Source organism: Cherax quadricarinatus, chromosome 67 (genome assembly GCF_038502225.1).
Source record: "Cherax quadricarinatus isolate ZL_2023a chromosome 67, ASM3850222v1, whole genome shotgun sequence".
Classification (NCBI taxonomy): domain Eukaryota; kingdom Metazoa; phylum Arthropoda; class Malacostraca; order Decapoda; family Parastacidae; genus Cherax; species Cherax quadricarinatus.
In genome coordinates this window covers 7268477-7284213 of record NC_091358.1, presented here as the reverse complement: position 1 = coordinate 7284213, position 15737 = coordinate 7268477, and the positions used below count along the sequence as shown (strand labels likewise).

The following is a 15737-nucleotide window of genomic DNA, read 5'->3' as shown; positions in this document are numbered from 1 at the left end:
ACGAGAATACAACCATAAATACCATACGAAAATACACTGCAAACTCGGCGTTTTAAACCAAAACCACGGTGAGATTATTTTTTTCCTCATTATGCACTGCATGCTGCAGGATTTTTTTTTATACTGCGATCACTGACCACTCAGACCCATTCTCTGACACGTAGGTCTACCAGCTTTTTCCAGCAGATTTGAAGCCGCTAGAATTTTGGCGTAATTCTACGGCACCAGCACTGACTTGCAAGCTATAGTACTACGGCACCGACAGTGAAAGGGTTAAATAAAATTTCAAATCCTGTTGTAGTGTAATTTCTAAAATATGCCATTCTGTTAATCAGTATATATATTAATTTTTCAGTTTGAAAACTCCATTTAAATAAATTTGAGTAAAGAAATCCAAAACTTGTTCAATATAATGTAAAAATTATTTTTTCACACTATTTAGCTTCATATTTTGTAAATTTTTATAAGACGAGGTCTGAAAATGAAGTTCACAGAAAATGACGAGTACACTGTCCTATACTCGGATTTGTTGCTTTTCATGATTGCATGTAAAAAATGTATCCGGACCTTTGCATACGTGGTACTTGTCCAAGTGGACCTTTGCTCATAGTAGTTGAGTAGTCCTGGTCTACACTAGATCAATTCATCAGGTGCAGTTTATCCGTGGTCTGCCTCCACCTCCATTCACTCGCATCCTTTTATATGAATTACAGTACTGCTGATCTGCCACCATTAACCCTTTGACTGTCGCAACCCCCAATCCTGAGGTGTCTCCTGGTGTCGCAAAATTTAAAAAAAAAAAAAAATTATTTTTTCTTATGAAATGATAGAGAATCTTTTCCCGATTGTAATGACACCAAAAAAACGAAATTTGATGGAAAACTGATGGAATTATGCTCTCGCGAAGTTAGTGACCTCAGCGCTGTTTACAAATCGGCGATTTCGCCCACTTTGAGCCCTATTTTCGGCTAATTTCTTTGTTCCAGTCGCCCAAACTCATAGCTAATTCTTTAGAACTCCATTTTTTCTATTGATTGAGTACAAGAAACTGCCCATTTACCGATTTCAACTATCTAATAATGTGGTCAGAAATTTGCAATTTGGCCAATTTCACGAAAACTAAAAAATATGACAATTTCAAAATAAGGTCCAGAATGAACAATGCAGACATTCCTGGCTCTAAAATAACATTTTCTTTGCTTATCAGTCATGTCTCCAGGCCCCTCTGATATTACTCTTGCTTTCTATTTTGAATTTTTATTCAAACAAAAAATAGAAGACTTACTATTATGCAGACTACTGCAATACTATAATAATTGTATAAATAACATCAACCCATTCATGACTGCATATTAGAATGGCTAGTTGGACATTTATTGGACAATGGCATCATTTGTTTACTTTTGAACATTGGCAAAAATCAAACATTTCCCCTACTTTGAGCTCCATTTCTAGGTTCTTTTTATAGTAAAATCAATCAAAATCACCTCTATTTCTATAATATGTTTTCCATTCTATCAAATGAGACCAAGAAAACGAGAATACAACCATAAATACTATACGAAAATAGACCACAAAGTCGGCATTTTAATTAAAAAAAACGGTCGGAGTTTTTTTTTTCTCATTATGCACTGCGTGCTCCAGGATTTTTTTTATATGGTGCACACTGACCACACAGACCCATTCTTTCACATGTGGGCCTACCAGCTTTCTCCTGCTTGATTTGAAGCCGCTAGAATTTATGAGTATATATACGTCAAACACGGTACCTCGTAAGACGTATATATACGGCCGCGACAGTCAAAGGGTTAAAAAAAGTGAGGCAGACAGCATATACTGGCAGCAATTTATATGAAAGGATATAAATGAATGGAGGAGTAAGCAGATGCCCCAATGATGTTATCGGATTTTCCTATGATAAATGTGAATAACGTATGCTTAATGTATGCCCACCAACATTTTTGTACCTTTGAAACCATTGTACAAATTTATACTACTGCATGGACACTGTCACTCGGCCTCAGTGGGAAACAGCTGATGTGTTAATAAATAAATACATATATGACAGTGATAGTGAATGATGATGCAAGTTTTTCTTTTTTGGGCCACCCTGCCATGGAGGGAAATGGCTGATGTGTTAATAATAAAAAATAAAATATGTACACTCATTTATTTCCTGAATATGGCTTATCTTATTAAGCATTATGTGAAGCCTATTCCCTAAACTAAGTTTAAAGAGTGATTATTATTATTATAATCATGGTGGAGCACTAAACCCATAGGATTATAGAGTGCCTGTAGGGGGGTTATGGAAGGTATTCAGGCTCAATTCAGGGAACTGGAGTACAGATCCAATTCCCTAGATCAAGAGCCCCTCACCAGTCTAAAGAGTGAAAAGAAAAATCTTATTAACAAAAATCAAGCAAATCTTTTAATATCTTTAGATTGATACAATGGGTTCACTCACATTATAATTTTTAATACTGTATTTCACTTATCCAAGGAGCTAGTAACCCCTTCTCCTGCATAACTTACTAAACATAAAAAGAAATTTTTTTATGAAAGTTTTTTGTCTTTTTTTGGGTCACCCTGCCTCAGTGGGAGATGGCTAGTGTGTTGAAAATACTTATGTAGCATGACAAACAATTACAATGAATACTGCCTTATTGTCTGAAATAAAAAACTGAACTAAGTAACCAGCAATATAGTCATACCTTGCTTTAAGTCATTTCGACCTACATCAACTTTGCCTTTATGCCACTTCTCTAAAGTAAATTTCAATTCAGCGACTGTCATTATGTCCAACTTTACATTACTTAGCAACACCATCTATGTCATAATAAAAGGACATGAAATAAATAAATTTTTCTTTAAAAATATACTTAAATTAAGTACAGTGCACCCTCGGTTATCAGCTGTTCTGTTTATCGGCCAACTTGGTTATCAGCCGGTTTTTCGGCTTCCAGTTATCGGCCGGTTTTTCGGCTTCCAGTTATCGGCCATTATTTTGCTTATCAGCCGTATGGTACTCGTCAACACGCTGCCGCCAGCCGCGAGCGCATCAGTCTGGCTTTGTCACTGGGCGAGTGAGGAAGCTTCTGCTCATTCATCCAAACATTTCGCTATAATTCATTGATTTTTGTGATTATCGATTAACCCTTTCAGGGTCCAGAAGCCAAATTTCAAAGGGTGCACCAGTGTCCAAGAATTTAAAAAAAAATAAATTTGTTATTTTTTCTTATGAAATGGTAGAGAATCTTTTTCTGAAGGTAATAAAACAAAAAGTGCGAAATTTGATGGAAAATTGACAAAATTATGCTCTCGCAAATTTTGATGTGTCAGCAATATTTACGAATTGGCGATTTTGCCGACTGACTCCCATTGTAGGCCAATTACATTATTCCAGTCGACCAAATTCTTAGCTATTTCACTAGTACTACTTCTATTCTATCGATTGAGCAAAAGAAATCGCCCAGTCAACTGCTTCAACTACAAAATAAAGTGATCGGAAATTGGTAATTTGGCCAATTTAACACAAAGTTCAAAATATTCCAATTTCAAAATAGGGTCCAGAATAAACAATGCAGGCATTCCTGGCACTAAATTAACATTTCCAAAAAATAGAAGATTTACTGTTATGCAATATTGTAATAATTGTATATCATCATCACATTTGTGAATGTATATTAGACCCACCAGCTGGCATGTATTAGACGTGTGAGGTCGTTTGTTTACTCTTGAACATCGACAAAAATTTAACATTTCCGCTAATTTGAGCTCAGTTTCAAGCCATTTCCAATACTAAAACCAATCAAAATCATCTCCATTCCTGTAATATGTCTTCCATTCTATCAAATGAGACCAAGAAATCGCAGATACAACTATAAAAACATACAAAAAAACACTGCAAAGTCACTGTTTTAATCGAAAATCATGGTCTCAGTTTTTTTCTCTCATTATACGCTGTGTGCTGCAGGATTTGTTTTATGTGGTGTACACATACCACATAGATGTATTTTCTCATATCTAGACCCAAATTTACCACTCACAGCTTATCAGAGTGAGCCGAGCTCATTGCGTAGATCTACGGTTTGGACCCTAAACGTAAAGCCGTAGATCTACGGGACGGACCCTGAAAGGGTTAAGTGCAATTGGGAAATAAGTAACCATGCCCCCAATGAAAGTTCCTAATAAAGTTCCTTTGGTAAAGAAAATGAGAAACACGATGGAATTTAAGAAAGAAGTTGTTGAAAAGTATGAGAGTGGTGTTCGAGTGCTACAATGTGCCAGGATGTACAGAAAAAAAAAATCAACAATCACTTCTATCCTGGCAAAGAAAGAACAAATCAAGGAAGCTGATGTGGCAAAAGGAGTAAATGTGCTAACCAAACAAAGGTCACTGATAATGGAAGATATGGAGAAGCTGTTGATTTTGTGGATCACCAAAAAGCAATTAGCAGGAGATGGTGTTGTAGAGTCGATGATTTGTGAGAAGGCATGCAGATCTTGTAAAGAAAATGCCTGGAACAAGTGCTGCTGTTAGTGAATTTAGGGCCAGCAACTGCTGGTTTGAGAGATTTAAGAAGCGTAGTGGCATACACAGTGTGGTAAGGCATGGGGAGGCTGCAAGTTCTGACAGATGTGTGGCTGAAAAATTTGTGCAGGAATTCAAGGGGTATGTAGAGGCTGATGGATTCCCTCCCCAACAAGTGTTCAATTGTGACGAAACAGGCCTCTTTTGGAAGATGCCAAAGAGGACCTACATTACGCAGGAGGAAAAAGCACTGCCAGGACACAAGCCTATGAAAGACAGGCTTACTCTTTTGTTCTGTCCTAACGCTAGTGGGGATTTCAAAGCAAAGCCCTGACTAGCATATCACTCTGAAAATCCCAGTATTCAAGAAAAACAATGTCATCAAGAATAGATTGTGTGTGATGTGTTAAGTTAATAATAAGGCAAGGGTCACAAGGCACATTTTCAAAGAGTGGGTCAATGATGTGTTCAGCCCCAGTGTGAAAAAATACTTCCTGGAAAAGAAATTGCCACTTAAGTGCCTCCTGGTACTGGACAAAGCTCCTCCTCATCCTCCAGAATTGGAAAACCAATTGTTTAGGGACTTCAGTTTTATAACAGTGAAGTTCTTGCCTCCTAACACTACTCCTCTCATCCAGCCCATGGACCAGCAGGTCATTTCTAACTTTAAAAAACTTTACACAACTACACAAAAGCAGTGTTTCAAAGGTGCTTTGAAGTGACCTTGGACACTCATTTGACCCTAAGAGAGTTCTGGAAGAATCACTCTAGTATCCTCCACTGCATAAACCTTATAGGTAAGGTTTGGCAGGGAGTAACTTCCAGAATTTTGAACTCTACTTGGAGAAAACTGGCCAGATTGTGTCCAAGAGAGGTTTTGAAGGGTTTGGGGCTGACCCTGAGGACCCTATGCCTGTTGTGCAATCTATTGTGGCACTGGGGAAGTTGGATGTGAGTGGAAGTTGGATGCGAGTGGCGAGGATGTGGAAGAGTTGGTGGAGGACCACAGGGAAGAGCTAACCACTGAGGAGCTGCAAGACCTTCAACTGGAACAGCAACAGACTGCAGCTGAAGAAATTGCTTCAGAGGAGGAGGAAGAGAGAGGGGAGAAGGTGCCTTCTTTAGTGATTGAGGACATGTGTGCAAAGTGGAATGAGTTGCAAAGTTTTGTTGAAAAGCATCACCCTGACCAAGCTGAAACAAGCCATATCTGCAACATGCTCAGTGACAAAACCTTGTCCCACTTCAGGGAAATCTTAAAGAAACGCCAAAAACAGAGCACTCTGGACAGTTATTTTGTGCGGCAGGGGTCCAGTGACTCAAGCTGGTCCTAGTGGCATCAAAAGACAAAGAAGGGAAGTAACTCCAGAGAGGGACTTGTTATCTGAGGTCCTTCTGGAGGGGGGATTCCCTTCCAAACAGTAACCCCAACTCCCTCTCTCCTCCTCCCTATCTTCCATAAGCCAACAAGTGTCTTCAATAAAAGTATGTATAATAGTGATTTAATTGTTCATTATTTATTTTATTTAGTTCTCATTGTTTTGTGTATGTAAAACTATATTTAATCTTCAAAAAATGAATTTTTTGTTAATATTTTTGGGTGTCTGGAACAGATCAATTTTTTTTTTTTAACAAGTCGGCTGTCTCCCACCGAGGCAGGGTGACCCAAAAAGAAAGAAAATCCCCAAAAAGAAAATACTTTCATCATCATTCAACACATTCACCTCATTCGTACATAATCATTGTTTTTGCAGAGGTGCCCAGAACACAACAGTTTAGAAGCATATACATGTACGTATAAAGATACACAAATATTATTATTATTTTGGTTTTTGGCCATTTCAGTTTTAGGCCGACCTTCTGGAATGGATTACGGCTGATAACCCAGGGTCCACTGTAAAACATAAAAAAATAACAATAAGATAAAAGAAGTAAAATATGTAACAATTTAAAACACAACAGTGTGTTGTAGTAGTAGTCCTGTATATCATCACCAGCTACCACACCTTCCTCCTCCTCCAACTAGTTCCTCTCTCATCAACCCCCACCTCTCCCAGGACCCAGCAAGGAGAAGAGATGCTAAGTTTATGGTAGATAACATAATTTTATTAATTTATTATTCCTTACAAATTAAGACTAAAATATTCTTCAATCCCTTAACAAGAGTTACATTCTAATGCAAGTTGTTTATGCTAATTGTAAGGTGTTTTTCCTCATACTTAAGGCATTTTCAAGGTCAAATCACAAGGTAAATAAGGTTTAGTTTATTCTTTCACAATTTATTTATGCTAGTTTTACAGTGTTTGTCATTATTTTGAGGCATTCCATTTGGTTTACGTCACAATTCTTGGAACCAATTAATGATGTAGGGTGGAGTATGACTAACTCTGAATATACAGACCTTATGACTTCTCATAACTTAAGAACTTGTTTTCTTTTACTACATATATGATGTTATTGCAATTCCTCACCTCAATTTCACGATTTCTTTGCAGCTGCAGAAAACCGAGCTTTTTAGAAGGTTTCCTGAACAGCACAGACTGACGAGAGATGAAGACAGGAGTCGAGTCCTTGGCTTCAGAATTCTCTGGGACTGACTGACCTACGATATGATCCTCCATTGTATACATGGCAGATATTTTTTATACCAATCCAATTCTGTAAAGATAAAACAACATGATGTACAGTACTGTACTGTGAAATCCAAAACACACAGTAATATTAAAATTTTAGTGATAAAAATACAAAATAAATACGAGAAAGATCTCTGTAGTCAATGTATACAATACTACTTGGAGAGAGAAGAGTTTGACAAGGTAAATAAGGGATTACATAATTCATACAGTGGTACCTCAGGATACGAATTTTCTTTGTTCCAGAAGGCTGTTCGAGTGCCAATACCGAACGAATTTGTTCCCATAAGGAATAATGTAAATCAGATTAATCCATTTCAGGCCCCCAAAAATGGAAAAAGTACAGAAGGCAAAGGACTCAGGAGAATAAAGAGATTAGCCGACGAGCCAGAAATGAGTATGCACAGATAAGAAGGGAGGCGCAGCGGCAGTATGAAAATGACAGCATCGAAAGTCAAGTCTGACCCAAAACTACTCTACAGCCACATCAGGAGGAAGACAACAGTCAAGGACCAGGAAATCAGGCTGAGGAAAGAAGGTGGGGAGCTCACAAGAAACGACCAGGAGGTATGTGAGGAGCTCAACATGAGATTTCAGGAAGTAGTATTTACAGTGGAGGCTGAAGGGACAACGGGAAGACAAAACAGTGGCGTACAGCAACAAGGAATATACCAACAAGTGTTGGATGAATTACACACAACTGAGGAGGAGGTGGAGAAGCTCCTAAGTGACCTTGATACCTCAAAGGTGGTGGGACCGGACATCTCTCCGTGGGTCCTTAGAGAGGGAGCAGGGACACTACGTATGTCACTAACTGGGCAACTACCTGAAGTATGGAAGAAGGCAAATGTAGTCCCCATCTTTAAGAAGGGAAACAGAAATGAAGCAATAAATTATAGACCAGTGTTGCTGACATGTATAGTATGCAAAGTCTTGGAAAAGATTATCAGGAGGAGAGTGGTGGAGCACCTGGAGCGGGACAAGATTATAAACGACAGCCAGCACGGATTCATGGAAGGCAAATCCTGTGTCACAAACCTACTAGAGTTTTACGACAAGGTAACTGAAATAAGAAATGAGAGGGAGGGGTGGGTTGATTGCATTTTCTTGGACTGCAAGAAGGCCTTCGACACAGTTCCTCACAAGAGATTAGTACAGAAGCTAGAGGAACAGGCACGTATAACAGGAAGAGCACTGCAATGGATCAGAGAATACCTAACAGGGAGGCAACAGCGAGTCATGGTCCGTAATGACGTATCACAGTGGGCGCCGGTGACGAGTGGGGTCCCACAGGGGTCAGTCCTGGGACCAGTGCTATTCTTGGTATATGTGAACGACATGACGTAAGGGATAGACTCAGAAGTGTCCCTGTTTGCAGATGACGTGAAGTTAATGAGGAGAATTAAATCAGACGCGGACCAGACAGGTCTACAAAGAGACCTGGACAGGCTGGATGTGTGGTCCAGAAACTGGCTCCTAGAATTTAACCCTGCCAAATGCAAAGTCATGAAGATCGGAGGAGGGCAAAGAAGACTGCAGACAGAGTATAGGCTAGGTGGCCAAAGGCTGCAAGCCTCACTCAAGGAGAAAGACCTAGGAGTGAGTATAATACTGAGTACATCGCCAGAAGCACACATTAACCAGATAACTGCTGCGGCATATGGGCGCTTGGCAAACCTGAGAATAGCGTTCCGGTATCTCAGTAAGGAATCGTTCAAGACTTTATACACGTGTGCGTCAGGCCCATACTGGAGTACGCAGCACCAGTTTCGAACCCACACCTGGTCAAACACGTCAAGAAATTAGAGAAAGTGCAAAGGTTTGCAACAAGGCTAGTTCCAGAGCTAAGGGGAATGTCCTATGAAGAAAGGTTAAGGGAAATCGGTCTGACAACACTGGAGGACAGGAGGGTCAGGGGAGACATGATAATAACATACAAAATACTGTGTGGAATAGACAAGGTGGACAGAGACAGGATGTTCCAGAGATGGGACAGAGAAACAAGGGGTCAGAATTGGAAGCTGAAGACTCAGATAAGTCAGAGGGATGTTAGGAAGTATTTCTTCAGTCAGAGTAGTTAGGAAGTGGAATAGTCTGGCAAGCGATGTAGTGGAGGCAGGAACTATACATAGTTTTAAGACGAGGTATGATAAAGCTCATGGAGCAGGGGGAGAGAGGACCTAGTAGCGGTCAGTGAAGAGGCGGGGCCAGGAGCTGAGTCTTGACCCCTGCAACCACAATTAGGCGAGTACACAAATAGACCATCGTTTTACACTGTAGTAACATTCCTGAAAATGCCGTGTTGGACAAAACCATGTTAGATGAACTGAATAACTTATGGAAAAATAGGGTTACATTCCTGGGAGCCCCAAAAAAGCCAAATAACTTTTTTTTAGACCTCCAGATCTTACAAAATAAAAGTAAATATGTAATTGTAGTGCATTGTTGTGATATATTACTGCTTAAAACTATTAATGCAATAGAAATAATAGTATTTCTTACCTTAAATTGTGGGTGATGGTGTTTGTGGATGACTGTGAAGAGAGTGGATATGGATGGTGTGGCCCTACTGGGCTGTGGTGGATGGTTGTTGGCTGTTGGCAGAAGTGGATGGTACAGGTTCTGGCATAAAGTCAGTAAGTTATTCAGTCAAGTCAGTATGTCATTCAGTCAAGTCAGTGTGTCATTCAGTCAAGTCAGTGTGTCTTTCAGTCAAGTCAGTGTGTCATTCAGTCAAGTCAGTAAGTCATTCTGTCAAGTTAGTAAGTCATTCAGTCAAGTCAGTAAGTGGGTGGGTGTGGGTGGGTGTGGGTGGGTGTGGGTGGCTGAGGGAGGCAGGGGATGGCATGGCAGTAGGTCTCCCCTGCTGACACAATGGTGTAACCTAAACACCATCCTGCCCGGCGTTGCTCAATTTTTCCCCCCTCCCGCAACAGTGTTAAACTTATTTTACGAAGTGTTAAACAAAAATACATGTAGGCCAAAATTCTTCAATCGTGCTATATCCAAAACTTTGCAAGACAAAACCATGCTAAATGATTGTCTACTGTGTATGTATGTATGTATGTGTGTGTATGTGTGTGTATATGTATGTACATATATATATATATATATATATATATATATATATATATATATATATATATATATATATATATATATTTATTATCACACTGGCTGATTCCCACCAAGGCAGGGTGGCCCAAAAAAGAAAAACTTTCACCATCATTCACTCCATACACATGCATATATATATATATATATATATATATATATATATATATATATATATATATATATATATATATATATATATATATATATTCTAGGTAGTAGGTTGGTAGACAGCAACCGCCCAGGGAGGTACTACCGTCCTGCCAAGTGAGTGTAAAACTGAAGCCTGTAATTGTTTTACACGATGGTAAGATTGCTGGTGTCTTTTTTTATCTGTCTCATACACATGCAAGATTTCAGGTATGTCTTGCTACTTCTACTTACACTTAGGTCACACTACACATACATGTACAAGCATATATATACACACCCCTTTGGGTTTTCTTCTATTTTCTTTCTAGTTCTTGTTCTTGTTTATTTCCTCTTACCTCCATGGGGAAGTGGAACAGAATTCTTCCTCCGTAAGCCATGCGTGTTGTAAGAGGCGACTAAAATGCCGGGAGCAAGGAGCTAGTAACCTCTTCTCATGTATATATTACTAAATGTAAAAGGATAAACTTTCGTTTTTCCTTTTGGGCCACCCCGCCTCGGTGGGATACGGCCGGTGTGTTGAAAGAAAGAAAGATATATATATATATATATATATATATATATATATATATAGTATATATATATATATATATATATGCATGTGTATATATGTAGTAGGTCGGTAGACAGCAATTGCCCAGGGAGGTACTACCATCCTGCCAGGTGAGTGTAAAATGGAAGCCTGTACTTGTTTTACATGATGGTAGGATTGCTGGTGTCTTTTCTTTGTCTCATAAAAATGCAAAATTTCAGGTATGTCTTGCTCCTTCTACTTACACTTAGGTCACACTACACATATTTGTACAAGCATATATATATATACACACCCCTCTGGGTTTTCTTCTATTTTCTTACTAGTTCTTGTTCTTGTTTGTTTCCTCTTATCTCCATGGGGAAGTGGAACAGAATTCTTCCTCTGTAAGCCATGTGTGTTGTAAGAGGCAGCAAAAATGCTGGGAGCAAGGGGCTAGTAACCCCCTCTCCTGTATAAATTACTAAATTTAAAAAGAGAAACTTTCGTTTTTCTTAGTGGGCCACCCTGCCTCGAAGGGATATGGCTGGTTTGTTACAAGAAGATTAATAATATAAATATTATATATATATATATATATATATATATATATATATATATATATATATATATATATATATATATATATATATATATAATATATATATATATATATATATATATATATATATATATATATAAATATATATATTATATATATAATATATATATATATATATATATATATATATATATATATATATATATATATATATATATATATATATATAAATATATACCTGGAGTTTACCTGGAGAGAGTTCCGGGGGTCAACGCCCCCGCGGCCCGGTCTGAGACCAGGCCTCCTATTGGATCAGAGCCTGATCAACCAGGCTGTTGCTGCTGGCTGCACGCAAACCAACATATGAGCCACAGCCCGGCTGATCCGGAACTGACTTTAGGTGCTTGTCCAGTGCCAGCTTGAAGACTGCCAGGGGTCTGTTGGTAATCCCCCTTATGTGTGCTGGGAGGCAGTTGAACAGTCTCGGGCCCCTGACACTTATTGTATGGTCTCTTAACGTGCTAGTGACACCCCTGCTTTTCATTGGGGGGATGGTGCATCGTCTGCCAAGTCTTTTGCTTTCGTAGTGGGTGATTTTCGTGTGCAAGTTCGGTACTAGTCCCTCTAGGATTTTCCAGGTGTATATAATCATGTATCTCTCCCTCCTGCGTTCCAGGGAATACAGGTTTAGGAACCTCAAGCGCTCCCAATAATTGAGGTGTTTTATCTCCGTTATGCGCGCCGTGAAAGTTCTCTGTACATTTTCTAGGTTGGCAATTTCACCTGCCTTGAAAGGTGCTGTTAGTGTGCAGCAATATTCCAGCCTAGATAGAACAAGTGACCTGAAGAGTGTCATCATGGGCTTGGCCTCCCTAGTTTTGAAGGTTCTCATTATCCATCCTGTCATTTTTCTAGCAGATGCGATTGATACAATGTTATGGTCCTTGAAGGTGAGATCCTCCGACATGATCACTCCCAGGTCTTTGACGTTGGTGTTTCGCTCTATTTTGTGGCCAGAATTTGTTTTGTACTCTGATGAAGATTTAATTTCCTCATGTTTACCATATCTGAGTAATTGAAATTTCTCATCGTTGAACTTCATATTGTTTTCTGCAGCCCACTGAAAGATTTGGTTGATGTCTGCCTGGAGCTTTGCAGTGTCTGCAATGGAAGACACTGTCATGCAGATTCGGGTGTCATCTGCAAAGGAAGACACGGTGCTGTGGCTGACATCCTTGTCTATGTCGGATATAAGGATGAGGAACAAGATGGGAGCGAGTACTGTGCCTTGTGGAACAGAGCTTTTCACCGTAGCTGCCTCGGACTTTACTCTGTTGACGACTACTCTCTGTGTTCTGTTAGTGAGGAAATTATAGATCCATCGACCGACTTTTCCTGTTATTCCTTTAGCACGCATTTTGTGCGCTATTACGCCATGGTCACACTTGTCGAAGGCTTTTGCAAAGTCTGTATATATTACATCTGCATTCTTTTTGTCTTCTAGTGCATTTAGGACCTTGTCGTAGTGGTCCAATAGTTGAGACAGACAGGAGCGACCTGTTCTAAACCCATGTTGCCCTGGGTTGTGTAACTGATGGGTTTCTAGATGCGTGGTGATCTTGCTACATTATATATATAATATATACATATATATATAATATATATATATATATATATATATATATATATATATATATATATATATATATATATAAATATTTTTTATTTTTTTTATCACACTGGCCGATTCCCACCAAGGCAGGGTGGCCCCGAAAAAGAAAAACTTCCACCATCATTCACTCCATCACTGTCTTGCCAATAAGTGTCAGGGGCCCGAGACTGTTCAACTGCCTCCCAGCACACATAAGGGGGATTACCAACAGACCCCTGGCAGTCTTCAAGCTGGCACTGGACAAGCACCTAAAGTCAGTTCCTGATCAGCCGGGCTGTGGCTCGTACGTTGGTTTGCGTGCAGCCAGCAGCAACAGCCTGGTTGATCAGGCGCTGATCCACCAGGAGGCCTGGTCACAGACCGGGCCGCGGGGGCGTTGACCCCCGAAACTCTCTCCAGGTAAACTCCAGGTAAACACTACAGTTTTTAAACTGCAACATTAACACCCCTCCTTCAGAGTGCAGGCACTGTACTTCCCATCTCCAGGACTCAAGTCCGGCCTGCCGGTTTCCCTGAACCCCTTCATGAATGTTACTTTGCTCACACTCCAACAGCACGTCAAGTATTAAAAACCATTTGTCTCCATTCACTCCTATCAAACACGCTCACGCATGCCTGCTGGAAGTCCAAGCCCCTCGCACACAAAACCTCCTTTACCCCCTCCCTCCAACCTTTCCTAGGTCGACCCCTACCCCGCCTTCCTTCCACTACAGACTGATACACTCTTGAAGTCATTCTGTTTCGCTCCATTCTCTCTACATGTCCGAACCACCTCAACAACCCTTCCTCAGCCCTGTGGACAACAGTTTTGGTAATCCCGCACCTCCTCCTAACTTCCAAACTACGAATTCTCTGCATTATATTCACACCACACATTGCCCTCAGACATGACATCTCCACTGCCTCCAGCCTTCTCCTCGCTGCAACATTCATCACCCATGCTTCACACCCATATAAGAGCGTTGGTAAAACTATACTCTCATACATTCCCCTCTTTGCCTCCAAGGACAAAGTTCTTTGTCTCCACAGACTCCTAAGTGCACCACTCACTCTTTTTCCCTCATCAATTCTATGATTCACCTCATCTTTCATAGACTCATCTGCTGACACGTCCACTCCCAAATATCTGAATACGTTCACCTCCTCCATACTCTCTCCCTCCAATCTGATATTCAATCTTTCATCACCTAATCTTTTTGTTATCCTCATAACCTTACTCTTTCCTGTATTCACCTTTAATTTTCTTCTTTTGCACACCCTACCAAATTCATCCACCAATCTCTGCAACTTCTCTTCAGAATCTCCCAAGAGCACAGTGTCATCAGCAAAGAGCAGCTGTGACAACTCCCACTTTGTGTGTGATTCTTTATCTTTTAACTCCACGCCTCTTGCCAAGACCCTCGCATTTACTTCTCTTACAACCCCATCTATAAATATATTAAACAACCACGGTGACATCACACATCCTTGTCTAAGGCCTACTTTTACTGGGAAAAAATTTCCCTCTTTCCTACATACTCTAACTTGAGCCTCACTATCCTCGTAAAAACTCTTCACTGCTTTCAGTAACCTACCTCCTACACCATACACTTGCAACATCTGCCACATTGCCCCCCTATGCATCCTGTCATATGCCTTTTCCAAATCCATAAATGCCACAAAGACCTCTTTAGCCTTATCTAAATACTGTTCACTTATATGTTTCACTGTAAACACCTGGTCCACACACCCCCTACCTTTCCTAAAGCCTCCTTGTTCATCTGCTATCCTATTTTCCGTCTTACTCTTAATTCTTTCAATTATAACTCTACCATACACTTTAACAGGTATACTCAACAGACTTATCCCCCTATAATTTTTGCACTCTCTTTTATCCCCTTTGCCTTTATACAAAGGAACTATGCATGCTCTCTGCCAATCCCTAGGTACCTTACCCTCTTCCATACATTTATTAAATAATTGCACCAACCACTTCAAAACTATATCCCCACCTGCTTTTAACATTTCTATCTTTATCCCATCAATCACGGCTGCCTTACCCTCTTTCATTTTACCTACTGCCTCACGAACTTCCCCCACACTCACAACTGGCTCTTCCTCACTCCTACAAGATGTTATTCCTCCTTGCCCTATACACGAAATCACAGCTTCCCTATCTTTATCAACATTTAACAATTCCTCAAAATATTCCCTCCATCTTCCCAATACCTCTAACTCTCCATTTAATAACTCTCCTCTCCTATTTTTAACTGACAAATCCATTTGTTCTCTAGGCTTTCTTAACTTGTTAATCTCACTCCAAAACTTTTTCTTATTTTCAACAAAATTTGTTGATAACATCTCACCCACTCTCTCATTTGCTCTATTTTTACATTGCTTCACCACTCTCTTAACCTCTCTCTTTTTCTCCATATACTCTTCCCTCCTTGCATCCATATATAAATATATATATATATATATATATATATATATATATATATATATGTATATATATATATATATATATATATATATATATATATATATATATATATATATATATATATATATATATATATATA

The 15737-nt window shown here is 39.5% G+C and overlaps 1 protein-coding gene across 2 annotated transcripts in view; it reads right to left on the bottom strand.

Annotated features, from left to right (window-relative positions):
* LOC128699651 (WD and tetratricopeptide repeats protein 1) overlaps positions 1–15737 on the bottom strand; it is a 72125-nt gene that overhangs the window by 50474 nt on the left and 5914 nt on the right. For both annotated transcript variants that reach the window (XM_053792406.2, XM_053792404.2), the window contains exon 2: positions 7006–7192. In XM_053792406.2, coding sequence (XP_053648381.1) covers positions 7006–7164 — 159 coding nt within the window. In that variant the 5' untranslated portion in view covers positions 7165–7192. The remainder of the gene's footprint in view (positions 1–7005; positions 7193–15737) is intronic.